The sequence below is a fragment of the Ovis canadensis genome, chromosome 17 (assembly GCF_042477335.2).
Source record: "Ovis canadensis isolate MfBH-ARS-UI-01 breed Bighorn chromosome 17, ARS-UI_OviCan_v2, whole genome shotgun sequence".
NCBI lineage: Eukaryota > Metazoa > Chordata > Mammalia > Artiodactyla > Bovidae > Ovis > Ovis canadensis.
The window spans coordinates 28,665,204-28,683,478 of NC_091261.1; the positions used below are offsets into that span (position 1 = coordinate 28,665,204).

General features: G+C 41.8%; 2 protein-coding genes across 5 annotated transcripts in view; one reads left to right on the forward strand and one right to left on the reverse strand.

Annotated features, from left to right (window-relative positions):
* The window catches only part of NAA15 (N-alpha-acetyltransferase 15, NatA auxiliary subunit), a 70,609-nt gene extending 68,586 nt beyond the window's left edge, over positions 1-2,023 (reverse strand). For all 3 annotated transcript variants that reach the window (XM_069557304.1, XM_069557303.1, XM_069557302.1), the window contains exon 1: positions 1,619-2,023. In XM_069557304.1, coding sequence (XP_069413405.1) covers positions 1,619-1,672 — 54 coding nt within the window. In that variant the 5' untranslated portion in view covers positions 1,673-2,023. The remainder of the gene's footprint in view (positions 1-1,618) is intronic.
* A 4,446-nt stretch (positions 2,024-6,469) lies between these two features.
* NDUFC1 (NADH:ubiquinone oxidoreductase subunit C1) lies at positions 6,470-16,378 on the forward strand. 2 transcript variants are annotated; one of them, XR_011249866.1, is made up of 5 exons: positions 6,470-9,886; positions 10,376-10,479; positions 12,338-12,417; positions 13,323-13,401; positions 13,529-16,378. XR_011249866.1 is itself a non-coding variant. In XM_069557306.1 (4 exons), the coding sequence occupies exons 1-3, from the start codon at positions 9,700-9,702 to the stop codon at positions 12,395-12,397; spliced, it is 351 nt and encodes a 116-aa protein (XP_069413407.1). In that variant the 5' UTR covers positions 6,470-9,699; the 3' UTR covers positions 12,398-12,417; positions 13,323-16,378. The 2 variants fall into 2 exon arrangements, 1 of the variants encoding a protein (XP_069413407.1); XM_069557306.1 differs by having other exon boundaries at positions 13,323-16,378.
* The last annotated feature ends 1,897 nt before the right edge of the window (positions 16,379-18,275 follow it).

Genomic DNA, 18,275 nt, shown 5'->3' on the forward strand with positions numbered 1-18,275 from the left:
TTTCAAAGTAGAGTTGGGGAGGAAGATTAACGACAAACTACTATCCTAAAACTATGTTACAGTTGAACCTACACACCAATTACTCCTTTAAAATATATAAAAAACAAACTTCTGGTGAAATAGTGATACAGTCCTACATACACTCCATTAGTCTAAAAACCAAAAAACTGCCCATAAGGATTTCAAGGTAACTAAGAGGTACACCGTATTGGATGTGACTTTCTTACATGTGTTTCCATACTTAATGACTAAGTCTATAGGCATATGGATGTTTTTGTAAAATCAAAGTTAGTTCAACACGGGTCTAGAAAACCCGAGTCCTTGGAGTTGTTATACTTTTCAAACAAACGAAATACATTTAAACTGCAAAAGGAAAACACTAACACTTCCGTAACACACACTCCAAATTTTAAGTCTTAAGTTTGGTTGTTGTTGCTCAGTCTCTAAGTCGTGTCCGACTCTGCGACCCCATGGATTTCAGCTCGACAGGCTGCAGTTTGGCAGTTTGGTAAACGTAGTTAATTCTTTCAAAGAAATGTCTCCATGAAAGCGGCAACCCACCCAGCCAAACAAAAGCGTGCTACAGAGTGTTAATTACAGCACCTAAGCTACAAGACATTCTACAACGTAAACAGTCCCTCCAAGCATCATCTTATTAATGCATCAAAAAAACAATGCAAACTGCACATATCTGAAATGCAGGAAATTATCGAGCCTAAGCTACCGTCAAAAAGACCCATTTCAAAAGTTCTTATATTCTCTTTTCTCTGTTAATTTCTTGCATTCGTGTTAACACACTTCAGTCTATAAGAAACCCTTGTCTAGAACTTCTCAACTAAAAGCTCTCAACTTTTCACTTCCTACTGGACCGCCCCCTCGCAGTGGGCCCCACCTCCAAGGAGGGTGATGGGGTGGGGCTGTTTCCCGCTCGGAAACTAAGAAATAAATGTCTCTTTACTACTCCAGAAAAGAGGGAATGAGAGAGGCCGAGAAGCTGGAAACGCAAGCATCCCTACTGACTACCAGGGTAGTCGTTCAGAAAGCTTCCTCTCCTCTTCTGAAGGCCTTTCTTCCTTCCCTCCTCCCAAGTCAATCAGTGACCCCGAGTCGGGCGGGGACAGGTGAATCCCAAGAGGAGAGTAAGAGGGAGGGACGGACCATGGAAGGAGAGCCGCGCTTGGGCAATGAATGAGCGGTGCGGCATCCGCACCACCTGTTCCTTCCAAGGGTGCCACCCTGGCCTGCCGGCAGCGTTCCCACACCAGCCGGGCCGCCGCTCCTGCCCCTGTCGCCCGGTTCCCTGATGAAGGCAGGCCTCTCCTCCCTCCGCTCGGGACGAATGAGGACCGGTCGTCTAGAAGCTGCGAGCAAGGGGCCTACTCCGCAACCACGGCCTTCGGAGCGTGGGGACGGGGAGGAGGAAACCTGTGGTCCCGGGCGCGCGGGCCGAAGAGGGAACCTCAAGGAACGGACGAAGGAGTGCATTCGGCCTGACCAGGAGTACGAAGGCGGGGTCCCGGGCGGGGGTGGCCCGGTGCCCAGCGGGCCGAGGTTAGGGGTGACAGGCCCGTGTACCGGCTAAATCCTCCTCGCTGCCTGCTCGGAGCCTCACACTTACCAGGATCCGCTTGAAGAGCGCGTTCTCCTTGGGCGGGAGGCTCACGGCCGGCATCGTTCCGGCTCCTCCCGCTGCTCCCGCCACCGCCCGGCTCGGTCAGCCTGTTTGTCCGACCGCCGCCGCCGCCGTCGTCCTGGCTGCTTCAGCCTTGATTGCCCGGATCCACCGCCGCCACCAGGCCTCAGGTGTCACCGCGTCGCCCAACCCCGACACCCCCTTCCCCTCGTAGTCTTTTTTTCCTTTCTCACTTAACACTGCCGCCGCCTCCTCCCCCCAACGGGTCTCCGTCGGCGGTTCACGTGGTAACTGAACAGACCGACAGAGGCAGCCAAAATGGCGGACGCCGAGGGCTTTCCCACCCGGGTCACACCTGCTAGCGCGCAGGCGCGATGACCTCCTTTCCCCACCTCCTCTGTCCTGGAGCTTGCTGGGAAACCTGGAGGCCGTCAGGCCCGCGGAGGCCTGAAGGGTCTCGACAGGCCCCGCCCACCCTTTCGGTTTCTTGTCTTGGAGGCGCTGGGGAAGCGTGGGGAAAGTGACCGGCTGCGGTTCCGACCGCCTCAGCATCGCGTCTCCACTGCTAATTGCTAGATTGGCCTTTCATTCATTGGGTACGCTCTCCCAGTCTGTATAATCAGAGTTTGAGCCTGAAGTGCTAAAATGCGGGTGTTCAAGAAGCGCTGTGTTTGATCGTGGACAAAGTGCCTGGTTGAGCAGCAGAGGCGGAGGAGACTTGTAAACTGATACAGAGAGGATGGAGCTTAATGGAGTCTGAAAAGCGTGAAAGAGTTAACCAGTTAAACGGGCCTGGCTGGGGTATCCAGGATCTACTTTGTTACTTTAAGAGGACCCTGCAAAGGTAGTCAGCCAGATCATATTTGCACTGCCAAAGAAACGTCTGAAGGTTAAAGTGTGTTTTCATTTTATCAGCGAGTTCATGCAATGCAGTGTTGGGTCACCTTGGGGTAGTGAAGAATTCAAGGTCACTGACTCCCTTGGAGCTGGCTTCAAGCAAGTGCTTAATACTCTGACTGCCCGTCACTAGAAATCCTTAAATCTTAGGAAGCCGAAGAGTATCTGGCAAGGATACTAGAGAACTGCAGTAAGCAAGGTCAGGCTGGATACCGAATAGAACCTCTTCGAAGTCATTTCACTAAAAATCGACAGTGAAACTATTTTAAAAGTGGCATTCTATCAATGACTACAGATTTTCACATCATATGAACAATTATTATCCTTGATTGCTTTTGATTATCTCTCTCCAGATCCTGAATTCCATCAGTAGTAGCATTTTTTACGTCGAGTCGTTAAATAATACTTCCAGTAGCTTTGATCTTTTAATCATAGTTACACAGATATTTTGCTGGTTTTGGCTTGCTCTTTAATGCGCCATGGAAGGTGTGAGTTGAGTAAGATGTTTTCCTGTGGAAAAATCTGGGACCAATACTTGGGTTTTCTGGCTGTTATCTTGAATGCCCTCTCCTTTTGCCTGGGTCACCAGTAAGATCGTTGAAGTCAAATCCCAGAATTTCTTCAAATTCTGTGATCTCTTTGAAAGTTCCATTAAGAAAATTCTGGGTATAAGAAACAGTGTTTGAGTTTTGAAATATGACCAGTTTTTTAACTTTAGTTTTAAAAGAAAAAAAAAACTAAGAACTAATTTAGAATTCATAAAATACAGTTGTTATTTAGTGATAACCTTCAAACTTCACACCCCCAACAGGTTTTTCAACTATCTGAACTATTAAAAAGTAGAAAAATTGTGTAACTCAAGGTGATAATTTTAGCTTAGCTTCTCATTTGAGTTTCCAAATCTCTAGCTTCATATCCGAAAGTACTTTTAGCAATATTATTTGCTATATTTCTCTAAATTTCTCCTGTAAATAATACTCTGTTTTCACCATGGGGGAAGAAAATTTCTGCTCTTTGAAACAAACAGTAGTTTCCACCAGAAGCTGAATAACTGAATAGATGAGCCAGCAATATAGTTTGGCAAATATGTTCCTTTTGGCTGATGACAAATAACAATATTTAAGACTCAGTGAATACTAGTCTGATTCAACATTTATGTGAATTACATCCTAGTTCAAATGCACCTGATAGTTGGACCACACAGTTCGTAATTTGATAGCCTGAACTCAAGAAAATGTCTACTCTGATAAATCACCACTATTTGACAAGTAGAAATCCCATTTAACAGGTTATACTCTGAGTGACAGCTATGTAGGGAGTTAACATATCCAGGGCTAGATGTGAGGTGGTGATGATGATGATAATGGTTAGTTCATTCATCTTACCCCATGTATTTGCATATCACTGTGATAAATCAACCATTACCAGATGGCTCAGTGGTAAAGAATCTGCCCGCAATGCAAGAGCCGCAGGTTCCATCTCGGGCAGGGAAGATCCCCAAGAAAAGGAAATGGCAACCCACTCCAGTATTTTTGCCTGGGAAATCCCATGGAGAGAGGAGTCTGTTGGGTTCCTGTCCATGGGGTTGCAAGAGTTGGACACAACTTAGTGACTAAAAAACAACCATAAATATATAACTTTGCAAACTCTAAGTCTACAAAAGGGAAATGTAGAGTGAAATTCCTCTGTCTTCAATATGTAAGATGTTCTCTATTGACACTTTTAGATCTTTACATATTTAAATTTTATAGAAGGAAATCTGTATTTGCCACTCAACGTTTACAAAATATTAACATTTCTGTGATTGCTTCCTTCTTTTAAACAAAAGCTTTCAGATACTTCCATCCCTCTCTAGATTCTAAATTTGGTGACTAGTACTCTCATGCTTCATAAATCAATAAACAGTTGTTCGGTCACTAAGTTATGTCTGACTCTTTACAATCCCATGGACTACAGTACACCAGGGTTCCCCGTTCTTCACTATCTCCCGGAGTTTGGTCAAATTTATGTCCATTGAGTGAGTGATGCTATCTAACCATCTCATCCTCTGCCGCCCCTTTCGCCTTTAATCTTTCCCAGGATCAGAGTCTTTTCTTTCTCATTAGGTGGCCAAAGTATTGGAGCTTCAGCTTCAGGATCAGTCCTTCCCATGACGACTGCTCAGGGTTGATTTCCTTTAGGATTGACTGGTTTGATCTTGCTGTCCAGTTCCATTCAGTCATGTCCAACTCTTTGCGACCCCATGGACTGCAGCACACTAGGCCTCCCTGTCCATCACCAACTCCTGGAGTTTACTCAAATGCATGTCCGTTGAGTAGGTGATGCCATCCAACCATCTCATCCTCTGTCGTCTCCTTCTCCCGCCTTTAATCCTTCCCTGCATCAGGGTCTTTCCCAATGAGTCAGTTCTTCACATCAGGTAGCTAAAGGATTGAAGCATCAGCATCCAATAAATATTCAGGACTGATTTCCTTTGGGATTGACTGGTTCGATCTCCTTGCAGTCAAAGGGATTCTCAAGAGTCTCCTCCAACACCACAGTTCAAAAGCATCAATTCTTCGGCTCTCAGCTTTCATCGTAGTCCAACTCTCACGTACATCACTACTGGAAAAACCATAGCTTTGACTAGACAAGCCTTTGTTGGCAAAGTAATGTCTCTGCTTTTTAATATGCTCTCTAGGTGGGTCATAACTTTTCTTCCAAAGAGCAGGCGTCTTTTAATTTCATGACTGCAGTCACCATCTGCAGTGACTTTGGAGCCCCCCAAAATAAAGTCTGTCACTGTTTCCACTGTTTCCCCATCTATTTGCCATGAAGTGATGGGACCAGATGCCATGATTTTAGTTTGCTGAATGCTGAGTTTTAAGCCAAATTTTTCACTCTCCTCTTTCACTTTCATCAAGAGGCTCTTTAGCTCCTCTTTACTTTCTGCTATAAGGATGGTATCATCTTCATATATGAAGTGAAGTGAAGTGAAGTCGCTCAGTCGTATCTGACTCTTTGCGACCCCGTGGACTGTAGCCCACCAGGCTCCTCTGTCCATGGGATTCTCCAGGCAAGAATATTGGAGTGGGTTGCCATTTCCTTCTCCAGGGGATCTTCCCAACCCAGGGATCGAACCCAGGTCTCCTACATTGCAGGCAGATGCTTTAACCTCTGAGCCACCAGGGAAGCACTCTCATATATGAGGTTATTAATATTTCTCCCTGCAATCTTGATTCCAGCTTGAGCTTCATCCAGCCCAGCATTTCACATGATGTACTCTGCAAAGTTAAATAAACAGAGCGACAATATATATACAGCCTTGTCATACTTGTCAGTAAACATGAAGGAAGTACTTTTATTTTTCTATACTGTTTTCAGTTCTTGCTTTACTTTAACCCTCCAAGAAGATGTGAGTTGAGTAAAAAAATCTGGAACTAAAAATTTGGTTTTCCAGCAACACAGATAGACCTGGGGATTATCAGACTAAGTGAAATAAGTCAGACAGAGAAAGACAAATATATGATATTGCTTATATACAGAATCTAAAAGAAAAAAATGATACTAATGAATTTATTTGCAAAGCAGACTCACAGACTTAGAGAATGAAATTATGATTACAAGGGGGAAGTGAGAGGGGAAGGGATAGACAGGCAGTCTGGGACTGACATGTACACATTACTATATTTAAAATAGATAACCAGGGAGGGAGGTTCATGATGGGGAACATGTGTATACCTGTGGCGGATTCATGTTGATGTATGGCAAAACCAATACAATATTGTAAAGTAATTAACTTCCAATTAAAATAAATTTATATTAAAAAATAATAAAATAAAATAGATAACCAACAAGGGCCTACTTTATAGCACAGGAAACTCTGCTAAATAGTCTGTAACAACCTGATAAACAATAGATACATATATATGTAAAAACAAAACAAAATCATGATTTTTTTTTTTTTTTTTAGCTGCTAACTCTAACCCTTCCCCTTTGCCTGGGTCATAAATAAGGTGTTAGCATTCAAATTCTAGAGATGCGTAAATGAATGTCATGTAGCAGCTTCTACCAAAATACAGCTATTAGCTCCTGGATGGAATTGCTTCATCAGGATTCTTTTCAAGATGGAGTTTCACCTACAGCTGCCTACTCCAAGTGTAGGGTTCCATCAGCTCTAACACACTGAGAGAAATGTGCTTATACTTCATCACTTTCCCAAAATATACACTAGTAAAAGGACACGGGGGCAAAAGAAGAAAATGGCCTTTTTCCAATAGCAGTAGTGAAATTTAGTAATTTGCCTAATGGGTATGTATGTGTGTGTGGGTGGGTGTGCTAAGTCACTCAGTCATGGCTCTTTACGCTTTGACTAAATGTGGCTTCTGTTCCAACTTGTTGGAGTCTAGCAAAACCTGTGTTAGGACAAGCTTCCAAGGGATGGTGTAGAAAGGATATACAACTGACAGGTTGCTGAGTGGACAAGAAGCCAAGAAGTTGAGAACCAACAACTGACTCAGCATATTAGTCGGATGGTTTGCTTACTTGAGCATGAGCCCAGGAGGCTCAAACTAGGTTACAAACTATAAAGTGACCTACAGTGTAGCAATCTCTGTAGCCACCAGTTGAATGTAAAAATGAACCAAACATCAAACAACTATTTTTGGTCAATAATTTTTGGTTAAAATTTTTTTCAATAACATTGCTAAAAAATATATAGAAGGAAAAAGAAATTTGCTAACATTTATTTTGCCTTTAACATGAACCTACATGACATTATGTTTAAAAGATAAAAGTATTAAAATTTATTATTTCTTTAGTTAGTTCAGTCACTCAGTCGTGTCTGACTCTTTGCAACCCCATGGACTGCAACGTGCCAGGCTTCCCTGTCCATCACCAACTCCCAGAGCTTGCTCAAACTCATGTCCATTAAGACAATAATGCCATACAACCTTCTCATCCTCTGTCGTCCCTTTCTCCTCCTGCCTTCAATCTTTCCCAGCATCAGGGTCTTTTCCAATGAGTCAGTTCTTCACATCAGGTAGCTAAAGGATTGAAGCTTCAGCTTCAGCATCAGTCCCTCCAATAAATATTCAGGACTGATCTCCTTTAGGATTGACTGGTTGGATCTCCTTGCAGTCAAAGGGATTCTCAAGTCTTCTCCAACACAACAGTTCAAAAGCATGAATTCTTCGGCGCTCAGCCCTCTTTATAGTCCAACTCTCACTTCCATACGTGACCACTGGAAAAATGATAGTTTTGAGTAGACAGACCTTTGTTGGCAAAGTAATGTCTCTGCTTATTAATATACTGTCTAGGTTTGTCATAGCTTTTTGTCCTAGGAGCAAACGTCTTTTAATTTCATGGCTGCAGTCACCATCTGCAGTGATTCTGGAGCCCAAGAAAATAAAGTCTGACACTCTTTCCATTGTTTCCCCATCTATTTGCCATGAAGTGATGCCCTGATCTTAGTTTTTTGAATGTTGAGTTTTAAGCCAGCTTTTTCACTCTCCTCTTTCACTTTCAAGAGGCTCTTCAGTTTCTCTTCGCTTTCTGGCATAAGGGTGGTGTCATCTGCATATCTGACGTTATTGCTATTTCTCCGGGAAATCTTGATTCCTGCTTGTGCTTCATTCAGCCCGGCATTTCTCTGCATATGTACTCTGTATATCAGTTAAATTTTCTACAGTTTGTTGTGATCTACACAAAGGCTTTGGCATAGTCAATAAAGCAAAAGTAGATGTTTTTCTGGAACTCTTGGTTTTTCTATGATCCAATGGATGTTGGCAATTTAATCTCTGGTTTCTCTGCATTTTCTAACTCTTCCTCTGCCTTTTCTAAATTATTTCTTTTACCTGTACATATTTTTACATGGTCTTCAAACAACAGTTTGAATTAAGAGCTAAATGCATTAAAAATTTTGGTTCAAATGTAAAAGATAAAACCTATTGGTCAGTATACTAGGTATCAAAGAAAGTGAGGAGAAGGCAATGGCACCCCACTCCAGTACTCTTGCTTGGAAAATCCCATGGATGGAGGAGCCTGGTAGGCTGCAGTCCATGGGGTCGCTGAGTCTGACACCACTGAGTGACTTCACTTTGCCTTTTCACTTTCATGCATTGGAGAAGGAAATGGCAACCCACTCCAGTGTTCTTGCCTGGAGAATCCCAGAGACGGGGGAGCCTAGTGGGCTGCCGTCTCTGGGGTCGCACAGAGTCGGATACGACTGAAGCGACTTAGCAGCAAAGAAAATGAAGTCACTCAGTCGTGTCCAACTCTTTGCGACCCCATGGACTGTAGGCCTACCAGGCTCCTCCAGCCATGGGATTTTCCAGACAAGAATACTGGAGTGGGTGGCCATAAGAGATCAGCAAAAGCCAGTTGTTTGCAACTACCAGATATGTTCTAAGCTTCCTAGGGACCTATAGCGTAGGTGTTCTGTTACAGATATAAAACTGAGGCATAGAGGTTAATTTGCTTCAAAATCATTTAGAATGACTCTTTGAACTTGGCTCTTTGAGCCTGCTCTGCAGCTCCTGGCCTCAGGGGACTGTTTAAACCTGTTAGGCAGGGTGAGGAGGATAGATCTGGAGTCTAAAATCCTCAGTCTAAGAGTCCTGGTTTCCCCAAAAGTGTGATCTTGAACTGGTCAGGTCACTTCTAAAATATTAGGATTCTCTTTTCCTCACAGGGTTGTGAGGATTTACTATGCTACTGTGTGTAAACAAACTTTGGGAACTGTAAGAGGTCCTCTCAAATGTAACGTATAATAATAGGTCACCTTGGATAAATAGCTTGTCTTCTTTGAGCTTCATCTATAAACTGAGAATAACCACAGCATGTTATGTGACTGTTGTGACGGTGAAATGAGACCATGCATACGTGGGTGCCTATAAATCATATGATGGATTAATGCCCAGTTCCTGGAACACCAAAATCAATCAAACTGATACTATTCAACACACCTTCATTTTCAGTGATCTGGTTCATGTAGGAAGATTTTGGTAAATCCCTAGGGTGGGGATCTGAAATAAACTCTCAGAGGAAAGAGAAGTGGCTAAACTACCTCCTCTCGTACCCCCTCCCGCCTTGCAATCATCCCCTTCCTCACCCTAATTTACAGATTGAGAACTGAGAACAAGGGTCTAAGGGTACCTGGCTTTACCTGGCGTTCTCAGGGTTAGGCGCCCATGCAGCGTGGCCGCCGTACCACGCAGTTCCGCGCCTCCACCCGCCAGGGGGCGCTCGGTCCGACGTCGGCCCCGGGAGCTGCGCGGCTGGAGGAGGCGGAGCCCAGGAAGCCAGGCAAGATGGCGCCGTCCGCCTTTTTGCGCCCATTCTGGAAGCTGCTGGCCCCGGCTAGGTTCCCGAGTGTCTGTAAGTATCCTTCCTCGAGCAGGCCGGCCCGAGCTTCCATCCTGCCGTTCCCAGGGTGAGCCCAGCCCTGCCAGGGCAGGAGGGGACTGCCCCCGGGCTCGTCCTGCGGTGACCTTCGCCGACCCTCGTCCCGGAGCCCACGCCTGCCTCCACCCGCGACTCTCGGCTCCTCATCACCCGCCGCCCACCCTCCTCCCAGTGCCACCGACCTCCCTGGGTCTGTGCGAGTGGACTTAGAGGGGGGAAAGGGGAACCCTTCCGTGGGCGCTTCCGAGTCGTCTGAGGTTCGCAAAAGCCAATATAGAGGGTTTGAAGGCGTCCTGGACGACAGAGGCCACGGTCTCACTCGACCTCTCTGAACCTCTCCGTGGCTGTTTAAATGAGGAAGTAGAAGCGGGGATGAAATGCGATTATGCGCATTTAAATGGCAGGTTTATTCCTACACGGCGGTAAGTTACAGATTTGGAGACCCTTTCTGTCCCCTTTCAGCTTCATCGCGGTCAAAGTTCTACATTCAGGAACCGCCACATGGCAGTCCTAACTGGCTGAAAGTTGGATTGACCTTGGGCACCTCCGCTTTTTTGTGGATCTATGTAAGTACTTACTCCCTTCAATCGTGCCAATCCAACCTATTTCTCCATGAGGGAAATCCTAAGGACTAAAATATGTTAAGATTTCAGAGGCAGGTACACACTACTATATTTAAAATAGGTAACCAGCGAGAATCTACTCTATAGCACGCAGAACTCGGCTCAGTATTCTATAATAACCTACATAGGAAAAGAATTTGAAAAAGAATAGATACTTGTATAACTGAATCACTTTGCTGTACACCTGTAACACATCATTGTTAATCAAATATAAAACAAAATAAAAATTTTTTAAGTGTATCCAGGATGAAACTTATGTCATTGTTCTTTGCATGGTTTTGTGAATGGCAGTTTTACTACATATTATTTATCCTGTATTTCTTAATGAAGATGGAGACAGGTTGAGTTTTATGAAGGCACTTTTTTCAGATGCCACAGGAACAGATCGTAAGTGAAAAAGAAGGGGGCAACAGAAGATGAGTTGACTGTATGGCATCACCAACTTAATGGATTTGAATTTGAGCAAACTCTGGAAGATAGTGAAGGACAGGGGAGCCTGGCATGCTGCGGTCTGTGGGTTCACAAAGAGTCAGACATGACCTAGCAACTGAACAACTAATACAAATTAAATCCCATTAAATTTGTTAGACATTAGATTTTAACAGTGTAAATACACTGTTGGAAATTATACCTTTTTGTTTACTGTATGCCAAATGCTTTACCTGTAAAAACTTACTTAATGTTTTCTAAATACAACACTATGTGGTAGTACTATTATTATTGACCTTTTATGAAGAAAACCCTTGGAGAAGTTAATTTGCTAAACTCAGTTCTCCCTAACTACAGAGCTACACTGTAGACCACTGTGAAATAGCATCTCTCTATAGATGAATTTTTTAAAAGTTGACTTAAAGTATTGATGCTCCGTTAGCATTTAAATTTTTTGTTTTGTGGCTAATGGTTTTGAAACTTTCTCCACTGCTGCCCACCTTCAACTCCTAGACCTGTATTTGGGATTTTTTTTCCTTATAGTGATTCAGCCCTTTGACATAAAAAGGAGTAAAAGATACTGAAAGTCAATTACAAGTTAGTAACTGATCCTTTTTTAATGGGGAAGGAAATGGCAACCCACTCCAGTTTTCTTGCCTAGGAAATGCCATGAACAGAGGAGCCTGGCTGGGCTACAGACCATGGGGTCAGACAGGACTTAGTGACTGAACAACAACAATCCTTTTTAAATAATGTTTGCTATAATGTAATTTTGTATGTTCTTAAAGTTTTCCTAAAAAAGAAACATGTTGCTGAGAGCTCTGATTGGTAATGAATCGTTGCAACAAATGTCACCCTGTATTAAGGCATTGTTCCAGTTGCATAATCTGTCAGACAGTTATTCTAAGAAAGTGGCTGCCCTCCATGACATCTAATTAACACGTATATAATTGGGAAGTGCAGGTTGGTCATTCACTCACAGTATGAAACTTCTAAGGTTAGAAGTATAATACACATCCACCAACCTCATTTAATAACTGAGTTCTGCTTTGTGTTGGTTTGGCCCCTCTGTGGTAAGGCATTCCAGTTCATTAATTACCCACTGAATGAAGTAATTTATTTGCAGAAGTTGGATTTAAACTTTGGAGGGCTGCCTTCTCAAATTAGTATGTCAGATTGTGGTGAACAAGTATATTCATTCATTGTTTTGGGACTTTTTTATCCTTTAACATTTTATTTCTAACTAGAATAGTTGTAATTCTTTTAATGTGTCCTCATTTCTCTTGTGAAATATAAATATCAACTGTTGGTTTCCTTCTTTTAAGTTGCCAGGAAAATTACATTTCTGATTTTAACTGTTACCTACTTCTAGCTCATCAAACAACATAATGAAGATGTTTTAGAGTATAAAAGAAGAAATGGGTTGGAATAAACTTTGGAAATACTAAAACAGTAAGTATACAATTTTATAGGATGAACAGGAGGATGCAGTTTGACCTCTTTAAATGTGTTTTGCTTATTATTTTATCAGGTTTATACTTTTCAGCACCTATATTCCTGTCTTTGAAAAATTTATGAGTTTTTAGTACCTGGTTCAGATATCTCTTAGCATAGTCATTTTCAACCATTATGCTTGAACTGCATTCAAAGGAAGTTGTGCTTAAGAGTGAAACCGAAATCATATTTTCTTAAATCTAATAGTGCTGTACACAGTGCCTTTCTAGCACTTAGGACAAGTTATCATTGCTTGTGTATGACTTTCTTAATATGTCTTTGTCATATACCATACGAGTGTAAGATTCAATGAAAACAGGGCATTCAATTGTTTAAAAAGTTTTAAACTGCATGATGATTTTGTTATGATTGTCACTACAGCTAATACCTAGTTGGACAATTCATAATAAAACCTAGCTATGTATATGGGTGCCATATTTCTGAAAATCCTTTTAAAGCAATCCTGTATTGAGCCTTTTGTAAAGGGAAAAATCACTTTTCTAAATCTCAGCTTCCGTGGATTAGGTTGATTAAACTAGGTAACTTAGATCTGCTGGATAATAAAATAGCAATCACTAATACTTATCACCTTGCCCACCCAAACTGCTTCAGTCAACCAGTCAAGATAAGTATGAAATAGGTATTTAAATTGAAACCAGATGCTTTTGCTACTCCTGTAGTTGGGATGAAAAAAAAAATGCTTTTTGCTAAAACTTAGATAAAAATGAGGAGTTGATATTTTTTTGTGGATTTGGTTTTTAAACTTCCCCTGCTGCTATAAGGTGAATTATTCAAAATGGTGTAATTTTAATATTATTTCTGCTGGTTAATGCTATAGCTTTCTTTTCTTTTTTTCATTATAGGTGTGTTCCATATAGTGATTATAGCAGTTCCTCTGGATTCACGAATCTGTTGAGTTGTAAACGTGAGAGAAAGAATTACGTGTGACCATATGTCAAGTCAGCATTTGTGTTTTCCATAATTAAATTAAAAAATACTTCTGTGTTCGTCAGATTATGTATATTGTGACAGTGTATAGAATGTCAGTTCTAAGGTAAATTATTAAAAGTATTTTAATGTGGAACGTGCCATCTGATAATAGGGTCAATGATAATTAAGGACACATTGGTAACAAAACTTTTTAAGGATATAGATTTTTTAAAAGTCACTGCTGGAGGATTTACTCCTTATATCAACTTTTACTTTCTAATCAAAGCATTTACTCTTTAGTGATCAGGGTGGTAGAGCTACTTCTATTGTCTAAAATACAAGAGAACCCAAATACTGTTTTCTTCTAGAGGAGAAAGTGAAGGTGAATCCTCTTCAAAAAGAGTTTCTTCTGACTCCATTTCCTTGAATTTGGATGATTTTCGTTTGGGTAACAGTTTTTACACCTGTATGGCCACACAGAGTTTGTGGCCTCTTTTTGCTAACATGGATTTTATCCAGTGAATAGCAGACTAATTCAAAAAGTGAGGGAGGCAGGGTTGGTGGAAGTTAATAGACACAAATTAACAAACACATCATTTATCCCTCATCAGAACCCTTTCTTATGAATCAGTTAAAATTTATTTATATGCCATTTCACTCCATTCTGATGTTAAATAGAAAGTTTCATTGACTTCGTGTGTGTCTGGGGCTCTGGCCAGCACTTATTCTGGGAGATTGATTGCTCAATGTCTTTGGAAATTATTTCCAAACATAAATTCACAGTTAAATTATTTCAGAATAAGTGTTTAATCCAAATTCAGTGAAAGACCAAATATAATAGTAACTATTAGCATTTGTCAGTTCAAAGTTTTAGCTGGTAGAAGTGGAAAGGACCTTAGGGGTCATATAGACCAGTTTCATAATTTTACATGTGCAAAAACCAGAGGCAAAAAGTCATTTGCCCAGCATCAGTGGAAAGTAGAATAATGGATCCTTAAAGATGACCATGTCCTATTCCCTGGAGTTTGTGTATATGTTAGGTTTTATGGCAAAGGGGAGTTAAAGTGGCATATAGAATTAAATTTGCTAATCAGACATACAGATAGATTATCCTGGATTATCTGGCTGGGCCCGATGTAATCACAAGGGTCCTTATAAGTGGAAGAGGGAGGCACCAGAGTGTGTCAGAGTAATGTGACTGGAGAAGGATTCAGTCAGCTGTGGCTAGCTTTGAAAAGGGCAGAGAGCCAAGGAATGGAGAAGGCAAAGAACTTCTCCCCCAGAGCCTCCAGAAAGGAACTCAGACTTGCTGACACCTTGATTTTAGCCCAGTGAGACCCATGTTGGATTTCTCACTTACAGAAATATAAGATGATAAATTTTTGTTGTTTTAAACCACTAAGCTTGTTAACAGCAGCAGTAGGAAACTATCATTGTCAAATTGTATTGGACCAAGAAGTCAGGTACCAACTCCCAATTCAAAGAACTTTAAAAGAAACACTTAAAATTCACATCCCTAAAGGAAGCAGAAAACTCTAAGACACTTTAAATTCTGGAAGCTGATAGCCTCAGTTGAAAATAAAATACAGCTTTAATAAGCAAGATCTACTGTACATCAGGCCTTGAAAATATTGCTGCCCTGTGTGGACTTTGATCTTGATTGTACCAGTGTAACCACATGGAAAGCCATCATGAAGACTGGAGCTGTCCAAAAGAATCCTCTGCAGCGATGGAAATGTTCTGTCTGTGCTAACCAATGCAGTAGCCCCTACTTCCACGTGACTATTGAGTGTTTATTTCATTTTAATTCTTTTAAATAGCCACACAGGGCTGTTGGCTGCAGTATTGAACGGTAGAGGTGCAGATTCTGAGTAACACCTCCTAGAGTTGTGCCACATAGGGGCACTGGTAGAAGATGGTTTCTAAACTGTTGAAACCTAACTCAAATTATATTAAACTAACAAAAATTAAGAGGCTACAGGATGACTCTAAGACCCCCTTAACAGGCATGCACCTGTGCCCAGGAATAATTGAGGCCTGGAACTCAAATGTCATCAAGACTTTTGGTCCTGGCTCTGCTGTCTGTATATCTGCTTTATTGCCTTTACACATAGACCGTCTCTTCCCTAATTCACATTCTAAAGAGAAGGCCACAATCAATAGCCCCTGGATTTACACCTCAGTTTAAGAGAGAGCTGAACTGAACAAGAATCATTTTGATACTAAATACCTAAGAGAAACTTGGCCAAATGACAGTTCCTTTAGCAATAACATAAAAGAACTTCCAGAAAAAAAGATGCAGGCAAAATCATATGTCCAATGCTGTCAAGTTTTTTAGGTCAGAATCAGACTTTTTTTTTTTTTTCAGATTTAGTATCTGTGAGATAGTCATTTAAATTATTTTCTTAAGTTGCAGTAGAAAAAAAAAAAAAAGCTTTATGAGCTTAGTTTTAAGAAGTGGTTCATGTTTTGGCCCCAAAAAGATAAGTGAAGTCCTGACCCCCAGTATCTCAGATTGTTACCTTGTTTGGACACAGGAGATTAGCAGATGAGTGCATTGGAGTAGTGTGTGTGCTTAGTTGTATCCGCCAGGCTCCTCTGTCCATGGAAATTTTCAGGCAAGAATACTGGAGTGGTTGCCATTTCCTTCTCTGTGGGACCTTACCTACCAAGGGATTGAACCCACGTTTCCTGTGTCTCCTGCATTGCAGGAGGATCCTTTATCCACTGAGCCATTGGGGAAGCCCTTTGTAAAATGGATCCTTAATCCAATATGACCGATGCATTTCTAAGAAGAAAAGAGGCAGAGAAGATAACCTTAAATGAGGGAGGCAGAGATTGGAGTGATGCGTCTGCAAAGCAAGGAGGACTGGTAAACATCAGGAGCTGGAAGAGGCAAGAGAGGATTCTTGCCTGCAGGTTTCATGCCTTGATTTCAGACTTCTAACCTCCAGAACTGTGAGAGAATAAATTTTGTTGTTTTAAACCATCCAAGTTTGTAGTCATTTGTTTTGGTAGCCTTAGGAAAATAATATGGAAATGGTAGGGAATGTCTTGTTTCTTTTACTGCAGAAGAGAAAGTGGATAGATGAGAGGAGTGCTGAGGAACCTCCAAGAAGAATTACTGTATTGATCACCCTTTGTCCATTTTATTTAAGTATTTTAGGCCATTAAAAGGGTGCTTATCAGCACCTTCTCAATTGCTTGCCAATCTGTCTTCCTAGACACTTCTTTAAAAGCACTTATTTGGCTGCACAGGAGTCTTAGTTGTGGCATGCAGCATCTTTAGTTGGAGCAGGTGAGATCTAGTTCCCTGCCCAGGGATTGAACCCCACCCTCTGCTTTGGGAGCACAGAAGTCCACCATCAGGGAAGTCCCCCTATATTCTAAATTGTTTTACCTTATATCCATATTGATCTGTTGAAAGTACAAGTTATAGCCTAGGGATTTAATATTAAGAAAAACAAAGCTGTTTCTAGCTTTCTATGGAGTCTAGGAAGTCAGTCTTTGAAAATTGCCTTTAATTATATGGAACTTAAGCCTTGAATAAGTATTAATATTGTCAGTAGAGGATTCTTAAAATTTGTTTTCAAAATTAATATTGTCAACAATCACAATTAGGCGGAAATCATTAGACAAACCAATTTAACTCCAACCCTAGATTCTTGTTTTCCCAACAAGACCAAGAAAAATTGTCAAGGATGTGCTCAAGGGCAGCATTATAAACAATGTGACTAACAGCTGGGAAACTTGTCTGAGCCTTACAGAGTCATCTGTAGCAAAGACCTACTGTTAAAATTCTCTTGGGGTTCTGGAGAAACAGCTTGCTATAGAATGAATTTGACAACCCACAGGCATGTCCTCTCTCGGGAAGTATTTCATCAAGATGTGAAAAGAGGCTGGCATCAAAATGGAAAGCCACATATCCTACAAGAGCAGTAGTTCAGTTCAGTTGCTCAGTCGTGTCCGACTCTGCGACCCCATGAATCGCAGCACGCCAGGCCTCCCTGTCCATCACCAACTCCCGGAGTTCACCCAAACTCATGTCCATCGAGTCAGTGATGCCATCCAGCCATCTCATCCTCTGTCGTCCCCTTCTCCTCCTGCCCCCAATCCCTCCCAGCATCAAGAGCAGTAGAGTAGGTAGCAAATTCCCTTTGATCCGAGAGGCACAAGCTTAAAGCTAAGATGAAAAGGGATCTGGAGAAGTAGCACTGTTTATCTCACAGTTCTTGCCTCTCTCAGCTAGGATGGCCACATCCAACATAGAGGACACAATAAACTCCCCACTGGACTTTACCATATGATGAGAGGGTGGAATATAATGGATATTGTCATATGCGCACTGAGCGGCTTCAGAACATTGTAAGGGAAACTTGAGCTTCAGTTTAGGCTGGAAGTCAGAAGCTAGCACTGCCTCCCCCAACTAGCTGAGCACGTTTTATACCTAATGTGCTTTTGCGCTTCCCAAAACCCTGTGAGTAAAGGAATTACCCACATTTTACTCAGACCAGTAAATTAGAACAGGTATGTGACTCCCAAACTAAGACTGTTAACAGTGTTATATTACCTTGATTTTTTTCATGTGTAATACAAGGATAATCAACATTCCTCCGCCTACTCCTTAGGCTTGTATAGAGGATGAAGTACAGATGTGACAACATGTTGGGAAAAATTTTAAAGCCCGATATACATGTGAGTTGGGCTTCCCTAGTAGCTCAGCTGGTAAAGAATCCTCCTGCAATGCAAGAGACCCTGGTTCGATTCCTGGGTGGGGAAGTTTCCCTGAAGACAGGATAGATGACCCACTCCAGTATTCTTGGGCTTCCCTGGTGGCTCAGAGGTTCAAAGAATCTGCCTGCAATGTAGGATACCTGGTTTCAATC